This window comes from Bufo gargarizans, chromosome 1 (assembly GCF_014858855.1).
Source record: "Bufo gargarizans isolate SCDJY-AF-19 chromosome 1, ASM1485885v1, whole genome shotgun sequence".
NCBI lineage: Eukaryota > Metazoa > Chordata > Amphibia > Anura > Bufonidae > Bufo > Bufo gargarizans.
In genome coordinates, this window is record NC_058080.1 from 517,592,048 (window position 1) to 517,617,088 (window position 25,041).

The 25,041-nt window shown below is 40.8% G+C and overlaps 1 protein-coding gene across 1 annotated transcript in view; it reads left to right on the forward strand.

Annotated features, from left to right (window-relative positions):
- Nucleotides 1-25,041, forward strand: part of SGSM1 (small G protein signaling modulator 1) — a 240,980-nt gene that overhangs the window by 133,454 nt on the left and 82,485 nt on the right. Inside the window, exons 5-9 of the mRNA XM_044288814.1 lie at nucleotides 1,903-2,055; nucleotides 3,503-3,570; nucleotides 12,469-12,614; nucleotides 13,271-13,402; nucleotides 23,459-23,583. Of these exons, the coding sequence (XP_044144749.1) occupies nucleotides 1,903-2,055; nucleotides 3,503-3,570; nucleotides 12,469-12,614; nucleotides 13,271-13,402; nucleotides 23,459-23,583 (624 nt within the window). The remainder of the gene's footprint in view (nucleotides 1-1,902; nucleotides 2,056-3,502; nucleotides 3,571-12,468; nucleotides 12,615-13,270; nucleotides 13,403-23,458; nucleotides 23,584-25,041) is intronic.

The window sequence follows — 25,041 nt, forward strand, 5'->3', positions numbered from 1 at the left end:
CATTTTTTCTACTTTTGCACAGTAAAAAACATAAAAAAAATTAAATGTTTTTGCATTGCCAGATCCCAAGACACGTACCTTTTTTTTCATTTTTTGTTTTACAGGATTATTGTGAGGACTTAATTTTTGCAGGTAGACTTGCAGTTTTCATTGATACCATTTTGAAGCACATAACACTTTTTGATAGCTTTATTATACTGTATTTTTAATTAAAAAAAAAAATATTTTTTATTATTGCCTGTGGCATCTAAAGGGTTAAATGGCCTGGATTGGCACATCTGCCGATCAGGACCATTAGAGAAGGAGCGCATGCCATATGACAGCATAGCCTTTTTCTATTGCTTCAGACAAAATAAAAATTAAAGGGGTTGTGTGTGTGTGTGTGTATATATATATATATATATATATATATCCAGTACAGACCAAAAGTTTGGACACACCTTCTCATTCAAAGAATTTTCTTTATTTTCATGACTATGAAAATTGTAGATTCACACTGAAGGCATCAACACTATGAATTAACACATGTGGAATTATATACATAACAAAAAAGTGTGAAACAACTGAAAATATGTCATATTCTATGTTCTTCAAAGTAGCCACCGTTTGCATTGATTACTGCTTTGCACACTCTTGGCATTCTCTTGATGAGCTTCAAGAGGTAGTCACCTGAAATGGTTTTTACTTCACAGGTGTGCCCTGTCAGGTTTAATAAGTGGGATTTCTTGCCTCATAAATGGGGTTGGGACCATCAGTTGCGTTGTGGAGAAGTCAGGTGGATACACAGCTGATAGTCCTACTGAATAGACTGTTAGAATTTGTATTATGGCAAGAAAAAAGCAGCTCAGTAAAGAAAAACTAGTGGCCATCATTACTTTAAGAAATGAAGGTCAGTCAGTCCGAAAAATTGGGAAAACTTTGAAAGTGTCCCTAAGTGCAGTCTCATAAACCATCAAGCACTACAAAGAAACTGGCTCACATGCGGACCGCCCCAGGAATTTGAGATCTTTGGTTACAACCACCATGTCTTTGTGTGACGCAGAAAAGATTAATGGATGGACTCTACATGCCTGGTTCCCACCGTGAAGCATGGAGGAGGAGGTGTGATGGTGTGCTTTGCTGGTGACACTGTTGGAGATTTATTCAAATTTTACGGCATACTGAACCAGCATGGCTACCACAGCATCTTGCAGCGGCATGCTATTCCATCCGGTTTGCGTTTAGTTGGACCATCATTTATTTTTCAACAGGATAATGACCCCAAACACACCTCCAGGCTGTGCAAGGGCTATTTGACCCTGAAGGAGAGTGATGGGGTGCTGCGCCAGATGACCTGGCCTCCACAGTCACTGGACCTGAACCCAATCGAGATGGTTTGGGGTGAGCTGGACTGCAGAGTGAAGGCAAAAGGGCCAACAAGTGCTAAGCATCTCTAGGAACTCCTTCAAGACTGTTGAAAGACCATTTCAGGTGATTACCTCTTGAAGCTCATCAAGAGAATGCCAAGAGTGTGCAAAGCAGTAATCAAAGCAAAAGGTGGTTACTTTGAAGAACCAAGAATATGACATATTTTCAGTTGTTTCACACTTTTTTGTTATGTATATAATTCCACATGTGTTAATTCATAGTTTTGATGCCTTCAGTGTGAATCTACAATTTTCATAGTCATGAAAAAAAAGAAAACTCTTTGAATGAGAAGGTTTGTCCAAACTTTTGGTCTGTACTGTATATATATATATATATATATATATATATACACACACATACACCAAATAAGTGGCTAAAACCAAGGCTTAGGTAGCATTAAGGGTCTCATGATAGACTGCATTATTACTATTGCAAACTGTTCATCATTTTTCTATCCCGGTTATTCTCACTGATCTGCCAAAAATGTATTTCTAGAAAGAATCAAATGCAAGGTGCCCAGGAAACTGTTCGCAAGAACCAGAGATTTCCTAATCTATCACCACAGGCCATCAAACATCTATGGATTCGTACAGCACTTATAGAGAAAGTGCTAGATAAAATTGTGCTTCACTTAGTGGAAAATTCCAGGTAAAAGCATGATTTTCCTTTGCTCTACCTAGGTACTGGTGTTGAGCTTTTAACATGTTTTTAAAATCTTTAATAATAATAATAATAATCTTTATTTATATAGCGTCAACATATTCCAGCGCTTTACAGTTCAGGGGTTCATGTACAGACAGTCATAAATAACATAGCAACAGACAAATCAATAATTACAACAAGGGGAATGAGGACCCTGCTCGCAAGAGCTTACAATCTATGAGGAGATAGGGGTGACACAAAAGGTAAAAGTGCTTGTTTTGTACAATGGTCCAGCCATGTTGGGGAGCAGATATAAAGCTCCATGAGCCGGTCAGCAGCCAATATATGAAGTGCTTCTGGGTGCATGGGTGCGGTGGAGATATTGGTGGAGGATCAGGTTCAGGAAATGATAAATGGGCTATATGGAGAGGAGTTAGATCAGGGGATGTGATAGGCCAGCCTAAAAAGATGTATTTTTGGGGAGCACTTAAAACTGTGTATATTGTGATTTAACCTGATTTCTTGGGGTAGGGCATTATAGAGAACCATTGCAGCTTGGGAAAAGTCCTGGAGCTGGGAGTGAAAGGTTTGGATTATGGTGGAAGTCAGTCGTAAGTCATTGGCTGAACGGAGAGCATGGGTAGGGTGGTAGACAGATATGAGGGAAGATATGTAAGGGGGTGCAGCAGAGTGGAGGCATCGGAGTAGCAGTTGGACAGATAGGTGACCCTGGCTCCTGCATTAAGAATATATTGGAAAGGGGAAAGTCTGGTGAGGGGGAGACCAATTAATAGTGAGTATCTTTTGTATAACTTTGATCACATTATTTGTGATGAGTTCCATCTTACTGTATGTAGAAATAACATTCAAAGTAAAACACAGTCATCTTTCCAAATGATACCAGTATGGTAAAGGGATTATTATATATTGCCTAACAGTCTATACAGTGATAATTAGTTATGTTTGTGATTACTCAAGCCATAATACATATTTTATTTCACCTTTAGTTGTAGGAGTAGGCTTGGATGTTAGGGTACTTTCACACTAGCGGCAGGACAGATCCGACAGGCTGTTCACCCTGTCAGATCCGTCCTGCCGCTATTTTGCCTTGCTGCTGCTCCGTCCCTATTGACTATAATAGGGACGGGGGCGGAGCTCCGGCGCAGTGCGGCAGTTCACGGTGAGAGGCTGCCGGACTAAAAAGTCAGACATGCAGTACTTTTAGTCCGGCAGCCGTGCTGTGCCGGAGCTCCGCCCCCTTCCCTATTATAGTCAATGGGCACGAAGCGCCGGCATGGCAAAATATCAGCAGGACGGATCCGACAGGGTGAACAGCCTGTCGGATCCATCCTGCCGCTAGTGTGAAAATAGCTTTATGAGAGACTGAGTGAGTATATTTTCTATTCAGATTGCTTCTGAATTCTCTGTAATCAATTTTTTTTATTTTGAACAGCAAGTATTATGAGAAGGAAGCACTTTTAATGGATCCCGTGGAAGGACCGATCCTTGCCTCTTTGCTAGGTAAACAGTCTGTTTGATGCATTTGGCGTTTTCATAAATGCTAATTAGATGCCTTCATTAAAGTGTGCCCAAAGGAACATTCAGTATAAAGCATTAAAGCATCCAAAAATATTAAGACTAACAGGTGGTTCTTTTAAGTTTAGAGGAATTAGAGCAGTATAAGGGAATTTTCAGTATAAAGCATACAAACATATTAAGACTAACAGGTGGTAGTTTTAAGTATAGAATGGAATTTATCATGAGCGTAACATTTGAAATCAGTTATGGTTAAGTCTGTGTTGGCGTACTTTGTGCCAAATTCATCAAATGTTGCACATTGTTAAATTTTGTCTTTAAACCTAACACTTTTGTCTATAAATGCCACTACTGTTGTTCTATGCCATCAGCCTAACAGAGTGAGTTTGTAACTTTTTTTTTCAGCTTTTAAAAAAAATCTCAAGTCAAACTCATTATCATAGCTAACCATGCCCACTTTCCCACCTATGTTTCAAAACTGGAGTGAGTGGTATAAAAATGTAAAAAGTCCCCAAATTTGTGTGCAAGTGATCAGAAAAAGTCACTTTTTGATCCCTAAAAGTTTTCACTTTGGCTATTAGAACATTAACAGTAGACACACTTCCTGTAGCTCAGTCCTCACCTGTGCTTTGTCTATATACAGTGAGGAACAGAAGTATTTGAACACCCTGCGATTTTGCAAGTTCTCCCACTTAGAAATCATGGAGGGGTCTGAAATTCACATTGTAGGTGCATTACCACTCTGAGAGACAGAATAAAAAAATTATTTCAGGAAATCACATTGTATGATTTTTCTAAAATGTATTTGTCTTGCACCTATGAACATAAGTATTTGAACACCTGAGAAAATCTGTGTTAATATTTAGTACAGAAGCCTTTGTTTGCAATTACAGAAGTCAAGCGTTTGCTGTAGTTCTTGACCAGGTTTGCACACACTGCAACAGGGATTTTGGCCCACTCCTCCACACAGATCTCCTCTAGCTTTGTCAGGTTGGGGGGCTGTCGCTGAGCAACACAGAGTTTCAGCTCCCTTCAAAGATGTTCTATTGGATTTAGGTCTGGAGACTGTCTAGGCCACTCCAGAACCTTGATATGCTTCTTACTGCTGTGTTCGTCGGGTCGTTGTCATGTTGGAAGACCCAGCCACGACCCATCTTCAATGCTCTGACTGAGTGAAGGAGGTTGTTGCTCAAAATCTCACAATAAATGGCCCCATTCATCCTCTCCTTAATACAGTGCAGTTGTCCTGTCCCCTTCACAGAAAAGCACCAAAAAGCATGATGTTACCACCCCCATGCTTCACAGTAGGGATGGTGTTCTTGGGATGCAACTCATACTTCTTTTTTCTCCAAACACGACGAGTGAAGTTTAGACAAAAAAGTTCTACTTTGGTCTCATCTGACCACATGACTTTCTCCCATGCCTCCTCTGGATCATCCAGATGGTCATTGGCAAACTTCAGACGGGCCTGGACATGTGATGACTTGAGAAGGGAACCTTCTGTGCTATGCATGATTTAAAACCATGACGGCGTAGTGTTCTACCAACAGTGGCCTTTGAAAGTGTGGTCCAAGCTCTCTTCATGTCATTGACCAGCTCCTCCCTTGTAGTTCTGGGCTGAATCATCACCTTTCTTATTATAAGTGATACCGCACAAGGTAAGATCTTGCATGGAGCCCCAGTCCGAAGGAGCCTGACAGTCGTCCTTAGCCTCTTCCATTTTCTAACAATTGATCCAAAAGTTGATCTATTTTCACCAAGCTGCTTGGCAATTGCCCTTTAGCCCTTTCCAGCCTTGTGGAGGTCCACAATTTTGTCTCTGGTGTCTTTTGACAGCTCTATGGTCTTGCCCATGGTAGTAGTTCGCGTCTGACTGACTGTGGTGTGGACAGGTGTCTTTAAAGAGCTCAGACAGGTGCTGCTAAGTTAGATTAATGGGTGGAGTAGAGGTGGACTTTTTAAAGGCACAGTAACAGGTCTTTGAGAGCCAGAATTTTTGCTGTTTCTCAGGTATTCAAAATACTTATGTTCAGCAGTGCAAGACAAATACATTCTTTAAAAATCATACAATGTGATTTCCTGAATTATTTTTCAGAGTGGGAATGCACCTAAAATGTGAATTTCAGACCCCTCCATGATTTCTAAGTGGAGAACTTGCAGAAACGCAGGGTGTTCAAATACCTCTGTTCCTCACTGTATATTGTGGGGTTTCGCTCTGGTAGATAGGGTTAATGGGCGCAGTACAGAGGCAAAATACCAGTTCTTAACTCAAAATGTCAGTGTTTATTCACACTTGAGGCAATTGAACGTAACTTTGCAGTCTTGGTGTTAATTCACACACAATGGAAAGTTCATATAACACAAGTCACCTTGCTGGCAGTTCTGCCTCCAGTAGTCCACAGCAGACTTTAGGGGGCCTGTTTCCCCAGCGTGCAGCTCTCAGCCCTCCAGCACGGCACAAAGCCTCAAATCCCCAAAACAGAGACATCTCTGCTGAGCCCAGCTGCCTATTTAAGGACAGCCGGGTGCTGCCAAAACCCGGACCGGCACTTGAACTCCGGTCCGGAATTTGACCTCACCTGGCTGGAGACCGGCCCAGCCACACTTGCTGGGAGGGAATTACCTGCCTTGCCAGACACAACCCATCACTGTGTCACAATATATATATATATTGTAAGGGGTCGCTTTACTTCAGGGGGTCACGCTCACAGACTTCTTCGCCAGACACCAAGTTCAAGTTCCAAACTTGTGATTTATTATGACACTTCAGTATCAACAAAACAAAATAAACACCTGCCCTTCTGGGCACTACCTATACAAATTACGCCCCTACCTCTCTTTTAGAGCACCGTTCACACGTGCAAGTCGGTCCGGCTTTCTCAGCCAAATTGTCCACCCAGGGAAGTGATCAGGTGTCGCATAGCCTTGTGGCCCCTCAGTCCTCCTGACTGACACCACGCAGAGCCTCGGCAGGTCTCTGCTTCCAAGTCACTCTCTCTTCCCCAGACTGACACCCTGGGAAGAGCTTTATCCCAGTCTGATTATCGCAGACCTCATCTGCGATCCTCTCTGGAAGGGTGTGGATTGGCTGATTCCATGCCTATCTGCCAATCCAACTAAAATCCAGCCCAGAATATACCAAAAGCAACCTACATGCTGCTGAGACTATTGAATCCTGGATTTTAGCTATCCCACCCAGCTGAGGTATCCCAGTGGGATATACACACCTTCCTGCACCGTCCACCTTATCACAATATATATATATATTATATATATACATACATACACACACAGTACAATAAGACGTGCATTTGTATGTGCTCAGTATCTGTTTAATGCTCCCACTTGTTGTCGAGGTGAGGATTTTTTTTCCAGACAGGTCCAAATTTCAAATCTATGGCATACATTAATTGCTTAATAGCATAACAGGCTATTCTGTTCAATAACATTTTTACAATGTCAATTGCATTATTATAGACACACACATATGTCCAACCACAGATTTCCTCATAATTGTCAGTCACAGGTGCTTGCATAGATAGCTATCTTTAGGTGCCACCATAGATGAAGAACTATAGGTAAATCTGTTGCTATCAATTATGTGGCCACATGTGGATAGTTACATAGTTATATGGAACAGTTGTCCCATTTTTATCAGGCCACAGGAACCTGATACAAGACACGGTTACTGCTATAATTCTCAGCCACAGTGCACCCCATCATTTTTCACTCCCATAATTGCCAGCCACACTTTATCCCCATAATTGCCAGCCAGTCCCCCCATATATGCCATATCAAGTTCACCATAATTATCAGCCATAGTTCACTCTCTTAATTGCCACTCAGTCTGTATATCTGCCATGCAAATTTCACCCTCATAATTGTCAGCTACAGTTCACCCTCATGATTGCCAGCCACAGTTTTACTAGGCAAATCCCCCCTCCCCCATAACTGCCAGTCACTGATCCCCCTGTAATTTTCAACCAGAATTCCCCACAATTGCCAGCCAAAAGCCCCCTGTACCCCATGACTACCAGACACTATAACTATTAGCCAGAGCCCCCTATAATTGCCAGTCATACCCCCCCCCTTCATAGCTACAACCGTAAATGTTTTGTGATCCACAAATTGCGTATCCGCAAAACACGGATACCAAACTGAGAGGCATGTAACAGGTAAGTATAGATCTCTTCACAGGTGTGTGTGTGTTTGGTGGGGGGTTAAAAATCCTGGACAGCCCCTTTAAAAAGAACCTGTCACCACAAAGTGCAATGCAATCTGCAGGCAGCATCTAATAGAGCAGGAGGAGCATAGGAGAGTGATATATAATTTATGATAAAAAATATTCCATAAAACCTGTAATTTATACATTTATATCTCTGCTATTTCTAACCTAAAACGACCCCCATAATCAGTTCTCCACAGGGGCATAGCTAAAGGCTCATAGGCCCTGGTGCAAAAGTTCAGCTTGGGCCCTCCCTTCCCTCAGTGCTTTGTGACAAGATGCAGGGGTGCACCCTTCTAGCCTTTCTTCCGCCTGAACACCCCCCTATGCCAGATTCTCAACCTAACCACTTCCCTCCAGCTCTACTGTTAAAAACATACTTGGAAAACATTACATACAGCGCTACAAAACATACAGGGTAATACAGTGCCACATACCTCCTACATCCAGTGATGTCTCTTCTGATGTACAGGTATCAGAACAGATGGCTATTGCAATGCACTGTATAGCTTCAGGCCCACTGGATCTTCAAGATTTTAATTTAAATAAAAATAAAAATTGTCTTTTCTCATATCCGTTCATTTATGTCTTTAAAAAAATGAAATAATAAAAAATACACATAATTGGTGTCGCTACGTCTGTAACAACCTGATCTATAAAAGTATCATATTACTAATCCTGCGCGGTAAACGCCATAAAAAATAATGTAGAAAGAAATTGCGGAATAATAAATAAATAACAAGTGATCAAAAAGACATATGTACCCCAAAATGATACAAATAAAAACTACAGCCTGTCCTGCAAAAAACAACCCCCCACACAGTTATATTGGTGAAAAAATAAAAATGTTATGGACTTTAGTATATGGCGATGCAAAATATCATTTATTTTTAACACAAAAGTGATTTTATGCTGAATAAGTAGTAAAACATAAAAAAATACATAAATGTGGTATCACCATAACCGTATCAACCCACAGAATAAAAATAATCATCTAATATTTACCACAAGAGGAGCCCCATAAAAAAACACTGACAGAATTGCCATTTTTGCCCACTTCATCTCCACAAAAATGGTATAAAAAGTGATAAAAAAAAACATATGTAAAAAAAAACATATGTAAAAAAAAAACTACAGCCCTTCCCACAAAAAACAAGTTCCCCACACAGCTACATTAGTGAAAAAATACAAATGTTATGGGCCCTAAATTAATTTCAGCAAATTACATGTTAGAAAATCCTGATGCCACTCCTTCCCTTCTGAATGCTGCCGTTCCCCCAAACTGTGGTCTATGACCACATATGCAGTGTTGCCGTATTCAGGGAAAAATGCCTAACAAATTGTGTGGTGCGTTTTCTCCTGTTTCCCCTTGTGATAATAAAGAATTTGGGGCTAAAGCAACTTTATATTGGAAATAAAATTTAAATTTTCATTTTCACAGCTATCTGTTTCTAAATTGTATGAAACGCTTGTTGGGTCAAAGCATTCACTTCACCATTAAATTTATTCCTTGAAAGGGGTAGTTCCCAAAATGGGGTCACTTTTTGGGGTTTTCTTTCTAGGGGTACCTCAGGGTACCTCAGGGTACCTCAGCGACATGGCACCTGAAAACCATTCCAGCAAAATCTGCCCTCCACTTTTTACAATTCTGCACTACACTACTTTCACGGTTTATTGCTCGGTCATACAACTTACCACCCAAATGAATTTTACCTCCTTTTCTTCTGAATAATATAGCTTTCATTTGGTAGTATTTTATTGCTGCTGACATTTTTACTTTTTTTGATATTAATCAAAATTGACCGAAATTTGGGCAAAAAAATGAAATTTTTCACTTTCTGTTGTAAAAATTTTCAAATAAAATTACATTTCTATATACATTTTTCTCTAAATGTATTGTTCTACATGTCTTTGATAAAAAAAATAATGCAATAGGTGTATATTTATTGGTTTGGGTAAAAGTTATAGCCTTTACAAACTATGCTGCAAAAGAATTTATTTACGCACTTTGACTTTCTGAGCACCTGTCATGTTTCCTGAGGTTCTACAATGCACAGACAGTAGAAACACCCCACAAATTACCCCATTTCGGAAAGTAGACACCCTAAGATATTCGCTGATGGGCATAGTGAGTTCATGGAAGTTTTCATTTTTTGTCACAAGTTAGCGGAAAATGATTTTTTATTTTTTTCTTACAAAGTCTCATATTGTGGTATTGCCGTACTCAGGAGAAGTAGGGCAATGTGTTTTGGGGTGTATTTTTACATATACCCATGCTGGGAGAGATAAATATCTCTGTAAAAGACAACTTTTCCCAAAAATTTTATTAAAAAGTTGTCATTTTACAGAGATATTTCTCTCACCCAGCATGGGTATATGTACAAATACACCCCAAACCACATTGCCCTACTTCTCCCGAGTACGGCGATACCACATGTGTGACACTTTTTTTCAGCCTAGGTGCGCAAAGGGGCCCAAATTCCAATGAGTAACTTTTTTGGAGGGCATTTTTAGGCATTTGGATTCCAAACTACTTCTCACGCTTTAGGGCCCCTAAAATGCCAGGGCAGTATAAATACCCCACAAGTGACCCCATTTTGGAAAGAAAGCACCCCAAGGTATTTTGTGAGGGGCATGACGAGTTAATAGAAGTTTTTTTTTTTTTGCACAAGTTAGCGGAAAATGGTTTTTTGTTTTTTTTTCTTACAAATATTCCACTAACTTGTGACAAAAAATAAAATTTGACATGAACTCGCTATGCCCCTCACAGAATACCTTGGAGTGTCTTCTTTCCAAAATGGGGTCACATGTGGGGTATTTATACTGCCCTGGTATTTTAGGGGCCCTAAAGCGTGAGAAGAAGTCTGGAATCCAAATGTCTAAAAATACCCTCCTAAAAGGTACTCATTGGAATTTGAGCCCCTTTGCGCACCTAGGCTGCAAAAAAGTGTCACACATGTGGTATCACCATACTCAGAAGAAGTAGGGCAATGTGTTTTGGGGTGTATTTTTACATATACCCATACTGTGTGTGAGAAATATCTCTGTAAATGACAACTTTTTAAAAAAAATTTATACAAAGTTGAGAATTTACTGAGATATTTCTCTCACCCAGCATGGGTATATGTAAATATACACCCCAAACCACATTGCCCTACTTCTCCTAAGTACGGCGATACCACATGTGTGATATTTTTTTGCCGCCAAGATGCACAAAGGGGCCCAAATTCCAATGAGTACCTTTAGGATTTCACAGGGCATTTTTACACATTTGGATTCCGTGAGGGGTATGGTGAGTTCATGTAAGATTTTATTTTTTGTCACAAGTTAGTGGAATATGAGACTTTGTAAGAAAAAAATATAAAAAAAGAAAAAATATTTCCGCTAACTTGTGCCCAAAAAAAAATCTTCTATGAACTCGCCATGCCCCTCAAAAGTGGTCTTTATAGCGCCGCAGCGATTTTACTGTGTTTTTGCAGTGATCAGAAGAAAAAAAATTCTGTCACTGCGGTGGGGCGGACTGAACACAAGTGTGCGCACAAGATCAGGCCTGATCGGGCGAACACTGCGTTTTTTATTGTAGAGCCTATAGAACATGTCCTATTATTGTCCGCAATTGCGGACAAGAAAAGGCATTTTCTATATAGTTCTGGCAATGTGCGGATCCGCAAAATGCGGAAAGCACATTGCCGGTGTCCATGTTTTGCGGATCCGAATGGAGCCTTACAGGGGGGTGATCAATGACATGCGGGTGATCAGGTAGTTTATATAGGGTGATCAGGGGTTAATAAGTGACAGGGGGGGTGTAGTGTAGTGTGGTGATTGGTGCTACTTACAGAGCTGCCTGTGTCCTCTGGTGGTCGATCCAAGCAAAAGGGACCACCAGAGGACCAGGTAGCAGGTATATTAGATGCTGTTAACAAAACTTTTAATGATCGCTGCTGGCAGGCTGTAGATTAACTTCTCAGCCGCACAGCGCTGTGAACGCTCGCGCATGCACGAAATCTCGGCTCTCGCAGGATGACGCGCCGATGCGTCCCTGAGAAATAACCCGCAGGACGCATCCCTGCGTTAGGCGGTCGGGAGAAGGTTAACAAAGTGGGTTTTGGAAATTTTCTTAAAAATGTTAAAATTTGCTTCTAAAATTCTAAGCCTTCTAGCTTCCTAAAAAAATTAAATGACATTTACAAAATTATGCCAACATAAAGTAGACATATGGGAATGTAAAGTAATAACTATTTTATGAAATATAACTTTTCGTCTTAAAAGCAATAAAATTCAAATTTTTAAAATAGCGAATTTTTCCAAATTTTCAGCAAATTTTTGATTTTTTTATGCAGAAGGGTAAAACGTATCAACTCAAATTCACCACTATCATGAAGTACGATGTGTCATGAGAAAACAATCTCAGAATGGCTTGGATAAGTAAAAGTATACTAAAGTTATTACCACATAAAGTGACACATGTCAGATCGGAAAAATGGGGCTTCTGCATTTGGTCCAAACAGGCTGTCCCTTGAAGGGGTTAAAGAGATTATCCAGTGGTATTTTTTTTTAAACGTTATCATTCACACATTCATGTGCTTTTTTTCATTATCACATTTTTGGTATTATTATTTTGTTGCTGTAAATTGTATTATATTGTCAATGCCTTTCAGTTGGTCCATGTGCCCTGGAGTATACAAAAATGAAAACAGCAGACCATTTCTGGACTGACCCATCAGCAGATGAGCTTGTTCAGAGACATCGCATTCACAGTTCTCACTGCCGACAAGACTCTCCCACAAAGAGGCCTGCCCTGTGTGTGAGTAAGCTTGGTGATAACTTATGACATCAATCTAAATACTTTTTAGAGCCTTAAAATGACATGTCTTATCTTTGTCTTAGTCATGTGAAGGTAGTAAAAGGGTTGTCCGACCTCAACACAAATTTGAGGCCTGGAAGATCTAAATGAAAGATAAAAAGGCACTCACCTACTCATCATTTCTGCTCCTTTCAGTCCCCTGTGGACAAGAAGTGTGATATCTCATCCATGGTCATAGTTACCGCTACAGCCATTCACTGTCCCTAAGCCATATGTGACTGCCAAGCTTCTGGGGACTCATTGCCGCTGAAGCAGGTGAAGGGCTGCAGCGCTGCACATGGCCAAAGACAGGACATTACAATTCTAGTTCACAGGGGACTGGAAGGAGCGGAGACAGCAGCCTCGCTGCTGGAACAGAGCGGTATTGAGCAAGTGAGTGTCTTTTTTCTTTCATTTAGACGCTCTCCTGTCCCTCATTAAAGCTTATGTTGGGGTTCAACAACCCCTGTAATAAAACCATTATTGAACTTTAATATGATCTCCAATCATATGCCATATAGTTTTATGTATATACTGTATGTGTGTGTTTGTATGTTATATATATGTAGATTATATACATTTGAGAGACATAAAGATTTAAATTGTAAAATTTCTAGATTCAGAAAAGACACTCAAGTGGTAGTATGGATGATAGACCATCATTGTCAGCGCGGGACTACGTGGAGTCATTACACCAGAATTCAAGGGCAACTCTTCTTTATGGCAAAAACAATGTTATGGTTCAGCCTGTAAGTAGAGGTTTTTATATTATGGAACTTCATATCATGGAATGTTAGATAGCAGGTAACATTAGTGTTAACAATGGAATGGATGTGTTATCGGATTTGGTAGTTCAGGTAGAAAGTAAAATATCTGTTCTTAAACTCTGCTTTATGGTGTGATATGTATTGAGACCTTCTTCTCTCTTACCTTTCAGTAAAGACTACAACACCCTTATTAACTCTGCCACCACTCCCACCCTCTCCACCTACACTGCTCCTCTGCGGGCCCCACGCATGGCAATTGTAATTCTCTAAAATATATCTTTTTGCCAGTCATCAGTTGTATATACCTAATTTCTCTAATTTACATGAATTCATCATCTATAAATATTTTTGGGATCAAAGGTGTTTACAACGCCCAAAATGCCCGAGCACCTCATAATGGTTATGCTAACCCCCTTTAAAAGGAGTCTGTCACCAACTACAGTTATGTCAAGCTGTTAATACCACGTTGTAGGTCAAACACACAGAGATAACACATGGTACCTTTTTTTTGCCACTTCTGTAGCTGCAATATTCCAAAAATGAAGTTTACACCATATGCAAACAGGGTTTGCAAGTGCCCAGGAGCGGTGTTTGCTGCTTAAAGTGCCCAGGCCCCCCAGCTTTACTCAAGGAAAACTCCTCCCCTTTATCGCAGTTCCCCTGCCCAGTATCCGTATGACGTGCATGTCTTCAGTATGTGCCTGCGAACACCAGCGCTGTGGGCAGCGGCATACTTCAACCTAAATGCTCATGTGCCAATTACTGACCTTCATTGTGGAAGCAGTCGACGGTACCGCTGCTGAAAGTGGGTATCCTGTGGCGGTTGTCTATCATGTTTTATGTCTACCTTTGGTGGCTGCGTCCACTATATGCTATCCTATTTTCTTAATTCCTGTTATTCTTTCTTGTGAAAAACTTTAATAAAAACAATTGACTCTAAGAAAGTGGGTATCCTGGTGTGCATGCACGGGTCGGTGCTGGTGTTCTTGATAGGCACATCACATGGGTACTGGGCAGGCGAACTGCGATAGGGGGGGGGGGGGTTCTTTGAGTAGCAGTCACCGCCCCTGGGCACTTGCAAACCCTATCTGCATATGGTGTAAACTTCATTTTTGGAACATTGCAGCTACAGAAGTGGCAAACAAAGGGACCATGTGTTATCTGTGTGTGTGACCTACAACATTGTATTAAAAGGATTCTGTCACCTCTTTTTACCCTATAGAGATGCGGACATGCACGGCTAGATCGCCGCTAGCATGTCCGCAATATACCTGTCCCATAGCTCTGTGTGGTTTTATTGAGTGTAAACAATGATTTTATATATATATATATATATATATATATATGTAAATCAGCCTGGTAAGGAGGCCAAGGGGCTGCACTAACCGTTCTGGAGCCCAGCCATGCCCCCCCCCATCCCCCTCTGTGAAGGAGCCCAGCACCGCCTGTTTCCATGAATCTCCTCCTTGCTCACAAAGTCAGATCGCCGTACTCTTGCGATGCGCGAGCTTGCGCATGTGCAGTGCCGGCATAGCGTTCATTTCCTGTGCTGGCATCAGCCTCAGGGACGGAACTGCACATGCACGAGCTCGCGCATAGCTAAATTACAGCGTTCTGACTTCATGAGCAAGGAGGAGATTTGGAGGATGCGGGGTGGTGCTGGGCTCCTTCACAGGGGGGCGTGGCTGGGCTCCAGAACGGTTAGTGCAGCCCCTTGGCCTCCTTACCACGCTGATTTACATATATATAAAATCATTTTTTACACTCAATAAAACCACACAGAGCTATGGGACAGGTATATTGCGGACATGCTAGCGACGATCTAGCCGTGCATGTCCGCATTTCTATAGGGTAAAAAGAGATGACAGAATCCCTTTAACAGCTTGACATGACTGAAGTTGGTGACAGACTCCCTTTAATGTTAGTCTATCTTCTCTGTAGCATACACCTCTCATAGATCAGTATGCATTGAATAGCACAGTGGGTGATAATATACAGGTCCTTCTAAAAAAATTAGCATATTGTGATAAAGTTCATTATTTTCTGTAATGTACTGATAAACATTAGACTTTCATATATTTTAGATTCATTACACACCAACTGAAGTAGTTCAAGCCTTTTATTGTTTTAATATTGATGATTTTGGCATACAGCTCATGAAAACCCAAAATTCCTATCTAAAAAAATTAGCATATCATGAAAAGGTTCTCTAAACGAGCTATTAACCTAATCATCTGAATCAACTAATTAACTCTAAACACCTGCAAAAGATTCCTGAGGCTTTTAAAAACTCCCAGCCTGGTTCATTACTCAAAACCGCAATCATGGGTAAGACTGCCGACCTGACTGCTGTCCAGAAGGCCATCATTGACACCCTCAAGCAAGAGGGTAAGACACAGAAAGAAATTTCTGAACGAATAGGCTGTTCCCAGAGTGCTGTATCAAGGCACCTCAGTGGGAAGTCTGTGGGAAGGAAAAAGTGTGGCAGAAAACGCTGCACAACGAGAAGAGGTGACCGGACCCTGAGGAAGATTGTGGAGAAGGATCGATTCCAGACCTTGGGGGACCTGCGGAAGCAGTGGACTGAGTCTGGAGTAGAAACATCCAGAGCCACCGTGTACAGGCGTGTGCAGGAAATGGGCTACAGGTGCCGCATTCCCCAGGTCAAGCCACTTTTGAACCAGAAACAGCGGCAGAAGCGCCTGACCTGGGCTACAGAGAAGCAGCACTGGACTGTTGCTCAGTGGTCCAAAGTACTTTTTTCGGATGAAAGCAAATTTTGCATGTCATTCGGAAATCAAGGTGCCAGAGTCTGGAGAACGACTGGGGAGAGGGAAATGCCAAAATGCCTGAAGTCCAGTGTCAAGTACCCACAGTCAGTGATGGTCTGGGGTGCCATGTCAGCTGCTGGTGTTGGTCAACTGTGTTTTATCAAGGGCAGGGTCAATGCAGCTAGCTATCAGGAGATTTTGGAGCACTTCATGCTTCCATCTGCTGAAAAGCTTTATGGAGATGAAGATTTCATTTTTCAGCACGACCTGGCACCTGCTCACAGTGCCAAAACCACTGGTAAATGGTTTACTGACCATGGTATTACTGTGCTCAATTGACCTGCCAACTCTCCTGACCTGAACCCCATAGAGAATCTGTGGGATATTGGGAAGAGAAAGTTGAGAGACGCAAGACCCAACACTCTGGATGAGCTTAAGGCCGCTATCGAAGCATCCTGGGCCTCCATAACACCTCAGCAGTGCCACAGGCTGATTGCCTCCATGCCACGCCGCATTGAAGCAGTCATTTCTGCAAAAGGATTCCCGACCAAGTATTGAGTGCATAACTGAACATAATTATTTGAAGGTTGACTTTTTTTGTATTAAAAACACTTTTCTTTTATTGGTCGGCTGAAATATGCTAATTTTTTTTAGTAGGAATTTAGGGTTTTCATGAGCTGTATGCCAAAATCCTCAATATTAAAACAATAAAAGGCTTGAACTACTTCAGTTGTGTGTAATGAATCAAAAATATATGAAAGTCTAATGTTTATCAGTACATTACAGAAAATAATGAACTTTATCACAATATGCTAATTTTTTTAGAAGGACCTGTATGTGCAGTGCTGACATTCTCTTGCTCGGAGCCTAAGTATCAATGCATGCCCAATAACGATGGTTACTGATCGGGAGTCTAAGTCGTGTGACTGCTCTGACTTACAGAGCGCTTGCGAGTACACCAGAAGTCACTAGTCTCTACTGGCTTTTTTGCCTGTCAATTAAATCCAGGATGCAGAGTAGGTGACGTTACTAGTTTTGAATGGCTCAGTTACGGCCTCCCATGTTGTGATGTTAAGGGGGTATTCAAACTACTGTATTTTTGGTCCTCATCTGATCCACATTATTTGCCTATCCCATGTGGACCAATTCATTTCAATAGGACCACAAAAGATGCGGACAGCAAACTGTATTCCATATGTCTGTTTTGCAGCCCCGCAAAAAAATAAATAAATAGAACACATCCTATTCTTGTCCATTTTGTGGACAAGAATTAGCATTTCTAAGAAAGGGTGGGACGTGCGTATCTGCAAATTGCAGAACGCGCATGGCCAGTACCCGTGTTTTACGGATCGCAAAACATAGTTACATAGTTGATACAGTTGAAAAAAGACATAAGTCCATCAAGTTCAACTAAGGGATTGGTGTGGGTGTCAGATTTCTACACGTTTTCCATAAGCATTAATGTCATTTACTTTTAAGAATTTGTCTAAACCCTTTTTAAAACTGTCCACTGTGACACACTGTGTTCTGTGACCACGTCCTGAGGAAGTCTATTCCACAGATTCACAGTTCTTACAGTAAAGAAGCTTTGACGTTTCTGGAGACTGAACTTTTTCTTCTCCAGTTGGAGGCAGTGCCCCCTTGTCTTTTGAGGGCATTTTACATGGAACAGTTTTTCACCATAGTTTTTGTATGGCCCATTTATAAATTTGTATAGGTTAATCATGTCTCCCCTTAGACACCTCTTCTTAAGACTAAATAAATTCTATTATTTTAATCTTTCTTCATAACTAAGACCCTCCATTCCCCTTATCAGTTTAGTCGCTCTCCTCTGTACTTTTTCCAGCTGCAGAGCGTCCTTTCTATGGACTGGTGCCCAGAACTGAACTGCATATTCCAGATGAGGCCGCACCAACGTAAAGTGGTAATATTACATCCCTCCCCCGCGAGTCCATGCCTCGTTTAATGCATGACAATATCCTGGTGGCCTTAGAAGCAGATGATTGACATTGTATGCTGTTATTTAATCTACCATCCACAAGGACACCCAAATCCTCCTCTATAAGTGACTCTCCCAGTACTACATCACCTAGGACATATGAAGCACAGAGATTATTATTACCAAGATGCAGAACTTTACATTTATCCACATTAAATGTAATTTGCCAAGTTGATGCCCAATCGCTCAGAGTGTTTGTTAGCTTGTAGTATATGGACATCTTCCACAGACTGTACAGTTCTACATAGCTTAGTGTCATCTGCAAAAATAGATATGGTGCTATTAATTCCCTCCTCAATATCATTAATAAATAAATTAAATGATAAAGGGCACAGCACTGAACCTTGGGGTACACCACTTATAACCTGGGACCATTCTGAATAGGAATCATTGACCACAACTCTCTGGTCACAGTTTTTCGGCCAGTTTTAAATCCAATCCAAACTATACTTTCCAAGCCTATAGACCTTACTTTAACTATTTAATGTCTATGAGAGAAAGTATGAAAATATGGTTGTTTGAATGCCCCCTAATGTAAGGTCTTACAAGTCTCGGAACAGTGATTCTGTGTATCACTGGCCCATACCCCTGAAGAGGCCAGGTCTCTGGTAAACATGTTGGGGGGGGGCACTGTGTTTAGCTGTTTAAACAGCGATTTGCTTCTCTCACTCCCCATCCCCCGGGGTCCCAGTCCCCAGAAGAAAAGAGTAACCAAAAAAAAAAAAAGAGAGAAGTGGGGAGATATTATTTAAATCATTTTTTTATTTTATTATTATTATTATTTTTTTTCTTTCTTTTTCGCAGTAATTAAAGGAAAATGGGAGGGGGGTAAATATGCATTTGTTGTAATTTTAAATGTGTTATAACGTTTTGTATGATGTAAGAAAATACATAATAAAGAGTATATATATAAAAAAAAAGAAATGCGATTTGCACTGTGTGCCTATTTGTGTTAGCTAATAGAGGCCTGCAGGCGCATTAGCATTCTGAAGTGGCTATATAGGAGCAAGCATCCACATTATACTTAATGACCAGTTTCTCACAGTATTATCACAAACAACTATTGGTCTGCAACACACAGTGATAGGTTGGGATTTTTATCCTGTAGGTTTTAGATGATTAATAAAAGTGAAATTTGATATGTGCACTCATGAATGAATTACTGCTGTTAGGCTACAGTGGAAATTGGGTTATTGATGCCCTAGTGGCTTTTGAGTGGTTGCACATTATACTGTCACAAAAGCGGACAACCCCTTTAAGTGTTTCAATAAAGGAGTTACAATGAGAGATTCAGACAGATGTGTGAGCGGGTGTCTGCCACTATTATTGCTTTATTCCACTCTCCCCCCCCTGTCTAAAGGTGGCCATACAAATAGTCTAAAGTTGTTCAATATGGACGATTTCAACCTAAATGAACATTCATGAGGTGACATTTAACAACAAATGGTCATTTTAACTGACCGTTCAAAGAAAGATTGTTTGTGGATGAAAGATCTTTCTTTAAAATAAAGATCCTTCATCCATCAGCCGGTTTCATTGAACATGTATGGGCAATCTGAACAACTGTAACGGTCAATATATACTAAAATGTATATGGCCGTGTATGTAAAATCATCGTTCACCAGATCTTTGTTTGCTCTAATGCAGGCATGCCCAACCTGCGGCCCTCCAGCTGTTGAAAAACTACAACTCCAAGCATGCCTGGATTGTAGTTTTGCAACAGCTGGAGGGCCGCAGGTTGAGTATCCCTGCTCTAATGTGTATGCCTGTGTGTGGTGCGCTACTTTCACAGTATTTTGTCATTAGTATTTGGTCATTAATTAGTATCAGTATTTGTAAGCCAAAACCGGGAATGGAACCTATGGAATGACTTGTACTCTGTTCACTCCTCCGTTCATCTTTCAAATATTGAGGAAAATAAAAGTGGTCTTTAGCAACTAAGCCCTGTTCCAGTGCGCAGCACCATGCATGGCCCATGGGCTACAGTGGTGTGCTATATCTGGATAAGAAAGCAGATGCTGTCTGCGATTAGAAAACCTCTTCAGTCTGAGAGCAGATATTATGACTCCAGTTTCATGAGCTGTCAGTGTATAGCAGTGGCGTAGCGTGGGTTGCCAGCACCCGGGGCAAGCCATGTATTGCACCACCCCAACCTGTGGACATGCTCCTTTTTACTGATAATGTAGTAGATGTCACCTGCAGTCCTATGTAACACCACAGATAACTCTCTGAGTACAGATAATGTAGTAGAACACGAACAGTGGGACCTGAAGTCTGGGGCCAGGATGCGGCAAGGTGGCCATATTCTCAATCCACCCCCCCAACCCTTCCGTGAAACAAATATGTGGATGGACATTATTATATACAGTAGAATACAGCACCACATACCTTATCCATCCAGCGACATCGCCTGTGATGTAGACTTTCCTCAACGTCTTCATTCGGAGATAAGACCGCCATGATACCTTCTTTCAGCAATGTCTCGTCTCTACAGAGTTTCACAGAAAACATTTTTAGATTCCTCACTTTACTATCATCCTCTACTATCATTATACACAGGGGGGCATTATTTATAATAATAATAATACAGAGGGGCCATTATATATTATAATAATACAGATGGGGCCATTATATATATTAATAATACACAGCAGGCCATTTTATATCTATATATATATATATACAGACGTGGACAAAATTGTTGGTACCCTTTGGTCAATGAAAGAAAAAGTCACAATGGTCACAGAAATAACTTTAATCTGACAAAAGTAATAATAAATTAAAATTCTATAAATGTTAACCAATGAAAGTCAGACATTGTTTTTCAACCATGCTTCAACAGAATTATGTAAAAAAATAAACTCATGAAACAGGCATGGACAAAAATGATGGTACCCCTAGAAAACACAGAACATAATGTGACCAAAGGGACATGTTAATTCAAGGTGTGTCCACTAATTAGCATCACAGGTGTCTACAACCTTGTAATCAGCCATTGGGCCTATATATATGGCTCCAGGTAATCACTGTGTTGTTTGGTGATATGGTGTGTACCACACTCGACATGGACCAGAGGAAGCAAAGGAAAGAGCTGTCTCAAGAGATCAGAAAGAAAATTATAGACAAGCATGTTAAAGGTAAAGGCTATAAGACCATCTCCAAGCAACTAGATGTTCCTGTGAGTACAGTTGCACATATTATTCATAAGTTTAAGATCCATGGGACTGTAGCCAACCTCCCTGGACGTGGCCGCAGGAGGAAAATTGATGACAAATCTAAGAGACGGATAATCCGAATGGTAACAAAAGAGCCTAGAAAGACTTCTAAAGAGATTCAAGGTGAACTTCATGCTCAAGGAACATCAGTGTCAGATCGCACCATCCGTCGTTGTTTGAGCCAAAGTGGACTACATGGGAGACGACCAAGGAGGACACCATTGTTGAAAACGAATCATAAAAAAGCAAGACTGGAATATGCCAAACTACATGTTGACAAGCCACAAAGCTTCTGGGAGAATGTCCTGTGGACAGATGAGACAAAAATCGAAGTTTTTGCCAAGGCACATCAGCTGTATGTTCACAGACGAAAAAATGAAGCATATCAAGAAAAGAACACTGTCCCTACTGTGAAACATGGAGGAGGCTCTGTTATGTTCTGGGGCTGCTTTGCTGCGTCTGGCACAGGGTGTCTTGAATCTGTGCAGGGTACAATGAAATCTCAAGACTATCAAGGAATTCTAGAGAGAAATGTACTAGCCAGTGTCAGAAAGCTTGGTCTCAGTCGCAGGTCATGGGTCTTGCAACAGGACAATGACCCAAAACACACCGCTAAAAACACCCAAGAATGGCTAAGAGGAAAAAATTGGACTATTCTAAAGTGGCCTTCTATGAGCCCTGACCTCAATCCTATTGAGCATCTTTGGAAGGAGCTGAAACATGCAGTCTGGAAAAGGCACCCTTCAAACCGGACACAACTGGAGCAGTTTGCTCATGAGGAGTGGGCCAAAATACCTGCTGAGAGGTGCAGATGTCTCATTGACAGTTACAGGAAGCGTTTGATTGCAGTGATTGCCTCAAAAGGTTGCGCAACAAAATATTAAGTTAGGGGTACCATCATTTTTGTCCATGCCTGTTTCATGAGTTTATTTTTTTACATAATTCTGTTGAAGCATGGTTGAAAAACAATGTCTGACTTTCATTGGTTAACATTTATAGAATTTTAATTTATTATTACTTTTGTCAGATTAAAGTTATTTCTGTGACCATTGTGACTTTTTCTTTCATTGACCAAAGGGTACCAACAATTTTGTCCACGTCTGTATATATATATATCTATATATATTAATAATACCAAGGGGCATTATATATACTAATAATACAGAGTGGCCATTATGTATTATAATAATACAGAGGGGGCCATTATATATTATAATAATACAGAGGGGGCCAATATATATACTAATAATACAGAGGGGGCTATTATATATACTAATAATACAGAGGTGGCTATTATATATCCTAATATTACACAGGGTCCATTATATATTATAAATATAAAGAGGGGCCATTATTAATGGCCCCTCTGTAAAATGTATATGTATACTGGCCCCCTCTGTATAATTTGGCCCCTCTGTATAATATATAACGTGGCCCCTCTGTATACTATATAACTGCCTTCTTTGTTTTTTTTTCTATTTAAACTGATAATGCCCGCCCACCTCCATAGTGCCTCCAGTATGGCCTGCCTTAGGGTAGATACACGGACGCCTCACTGTGCCTTCCCGCGCTGCGTCATCACGTCATCTCGCGAGGCCCGCAGGAGGTCACGATGAGGTAATCGCGATCTCCTGCGCCTGGCCTGAAGCCTATGAGTCAGAACGGAGTGGATGGGAGCCATAGGCTCCTGTGGCCCTCCGTGGAATGCTTGCTGCCTGGCGCCCCCCCCCTTCCCCCCCCACGTACGCCACTGGTGTATAGTTCTGCAATATTGTATGAAAAATAGTCCTTTTATCTGTGAGTATGCAGTTCTACTTGGGTTTCCACTCCAGTTGATTGGAAAGCTGGGGACTATAGCTAACTTGCTTCATGCTGGTATAGTTATTTGCCGTTTTTCCTTTCAAATTACTCAGGTAAAGAAAGGATCATTGGCAACATATTTAAAGTGATGAAAAGTGTGCGAATTGGTTTGATGCAGCGAAATAAATTAAAATGCTTAATGTTGGTGTCAGATAAAGGAATGTTAAGTCTAAATTCCTTCATTGCTTTCTAGAGAGATGATATGGAAGCTATCCCTGGATATTTGTCTCTTCATCAAACTGCAGATACAATGACCTTAAAATGGACCCCAAACCAACTTATGAATGGCTCTGTGGGCAATTTAGATTATGAAAAAAGGTGAGCACATTTTAATTTCTTGCGGCTTTTTTATTTCAGTGAGTAATAATTAAGTTAATAATTAAGTTAAGTTAATAAACACAAGGTATGGTATATTAACACAGTGTGCTATGCAGACTTTATGATTGTAATTTTGTACTATATTGCCTATTTTCTATTACTCATCACATTACATTAACTTTCAATTGTAGGCCTGTATATTGCATTCATCTTACAGATAGCATCTTGTTAACCCCTGATTTTTAACCCCCTCAAGACCTGGTGATTTTCAGGTTTTTTTTTGTTTTTTTTTTTTACTCCCAGCCTTTCCAAAGCCATAACTTTTTTATTTTTGAGGCCGAATAGTAATTCTTTGAAATCAAGGCTGTATTGATGCTTTCATTCTGTATATTTTATGGCAAAGCCATTCACTTAATATATGTATATCTACTTTGCTTCTATTTCAAGGAAAATTATAGTGTTCTCAGAATTTGTGAATATCACAAAAGATCATTCCTCTTAATTAACACTTTCACTCATATTGCCTGTCTGTACCAGGATAATGTCAAGAAACCTGCAAATTTTTAATTTTGTCTACATTCCCTTAGCATTAACATGTGGTTAGTCATAGAGCATTACTTATGCAGACTTTTCATTAACCTTTTCTTTGAAAGAAGTGCAATAATCTTACAGTACATCACCAGACTTAAGTGCACATTAACTCCTTACCAGGGTGTTCCAAATGTGAGGCAGTGACAGGCCTCATATATGAAGGAAGATATGTGTCTCCTAGAATAGTGCAGGAAACCTATTAGAGGAGTGTACATTATATTTGCTGTGTTTTCCCCACGATCACCTGGCCTGAGGTGATGTCATGCCCTGCTCAGGTTATGTGCGGAGGTCTGCCAGGTTAGCAGCACGTGTGTAGCCTTTTGTTTTTGTTTTGGAGTTGAGCTGTATCCGCCTCCCTTCAGGTGAACTGGGTGGGGTCGTTGGTATGAGTTTAAATTACACCCACTCCCAGTGTCCTGTGCGGGTTATAGCTTCTGTCTTGCTCAGTTGAAGGAAGGAAGGATTTGCTGTTCCTGCTCAGTAACAAGATAAGTTGGTTTTGTTTTTCTTGTTGTAGTCTGTCTAGGCTGTTAGAGAGACACCTGTCCCTCCAGGTCCTGAGTCTGGTGGTGAGAGTCAGAGGGTAGGGATAATCATATCCCTGCTTAAAGGGGACGCGCAATCCTGTGCCTTTTCTCTGCCGTCCGGTTCTCTGGCCCTCCGGTCTGTGGAAGAATTTTTTAAAGCCTTTGGAAGAATTTATGATGATCCAGATCGGGTCTCGATGGCGAAATCTAAATTACGGAATTTATTACAAGGTGCACATACTGCTGAGGTTTACTGCATTGAGTTTAGGAGATAGGCTACTGAGTCAGAGTGGAATGACCCCGCGTTACGTAGTCAGTTTTGTCAGGGGTTATCTGAGAG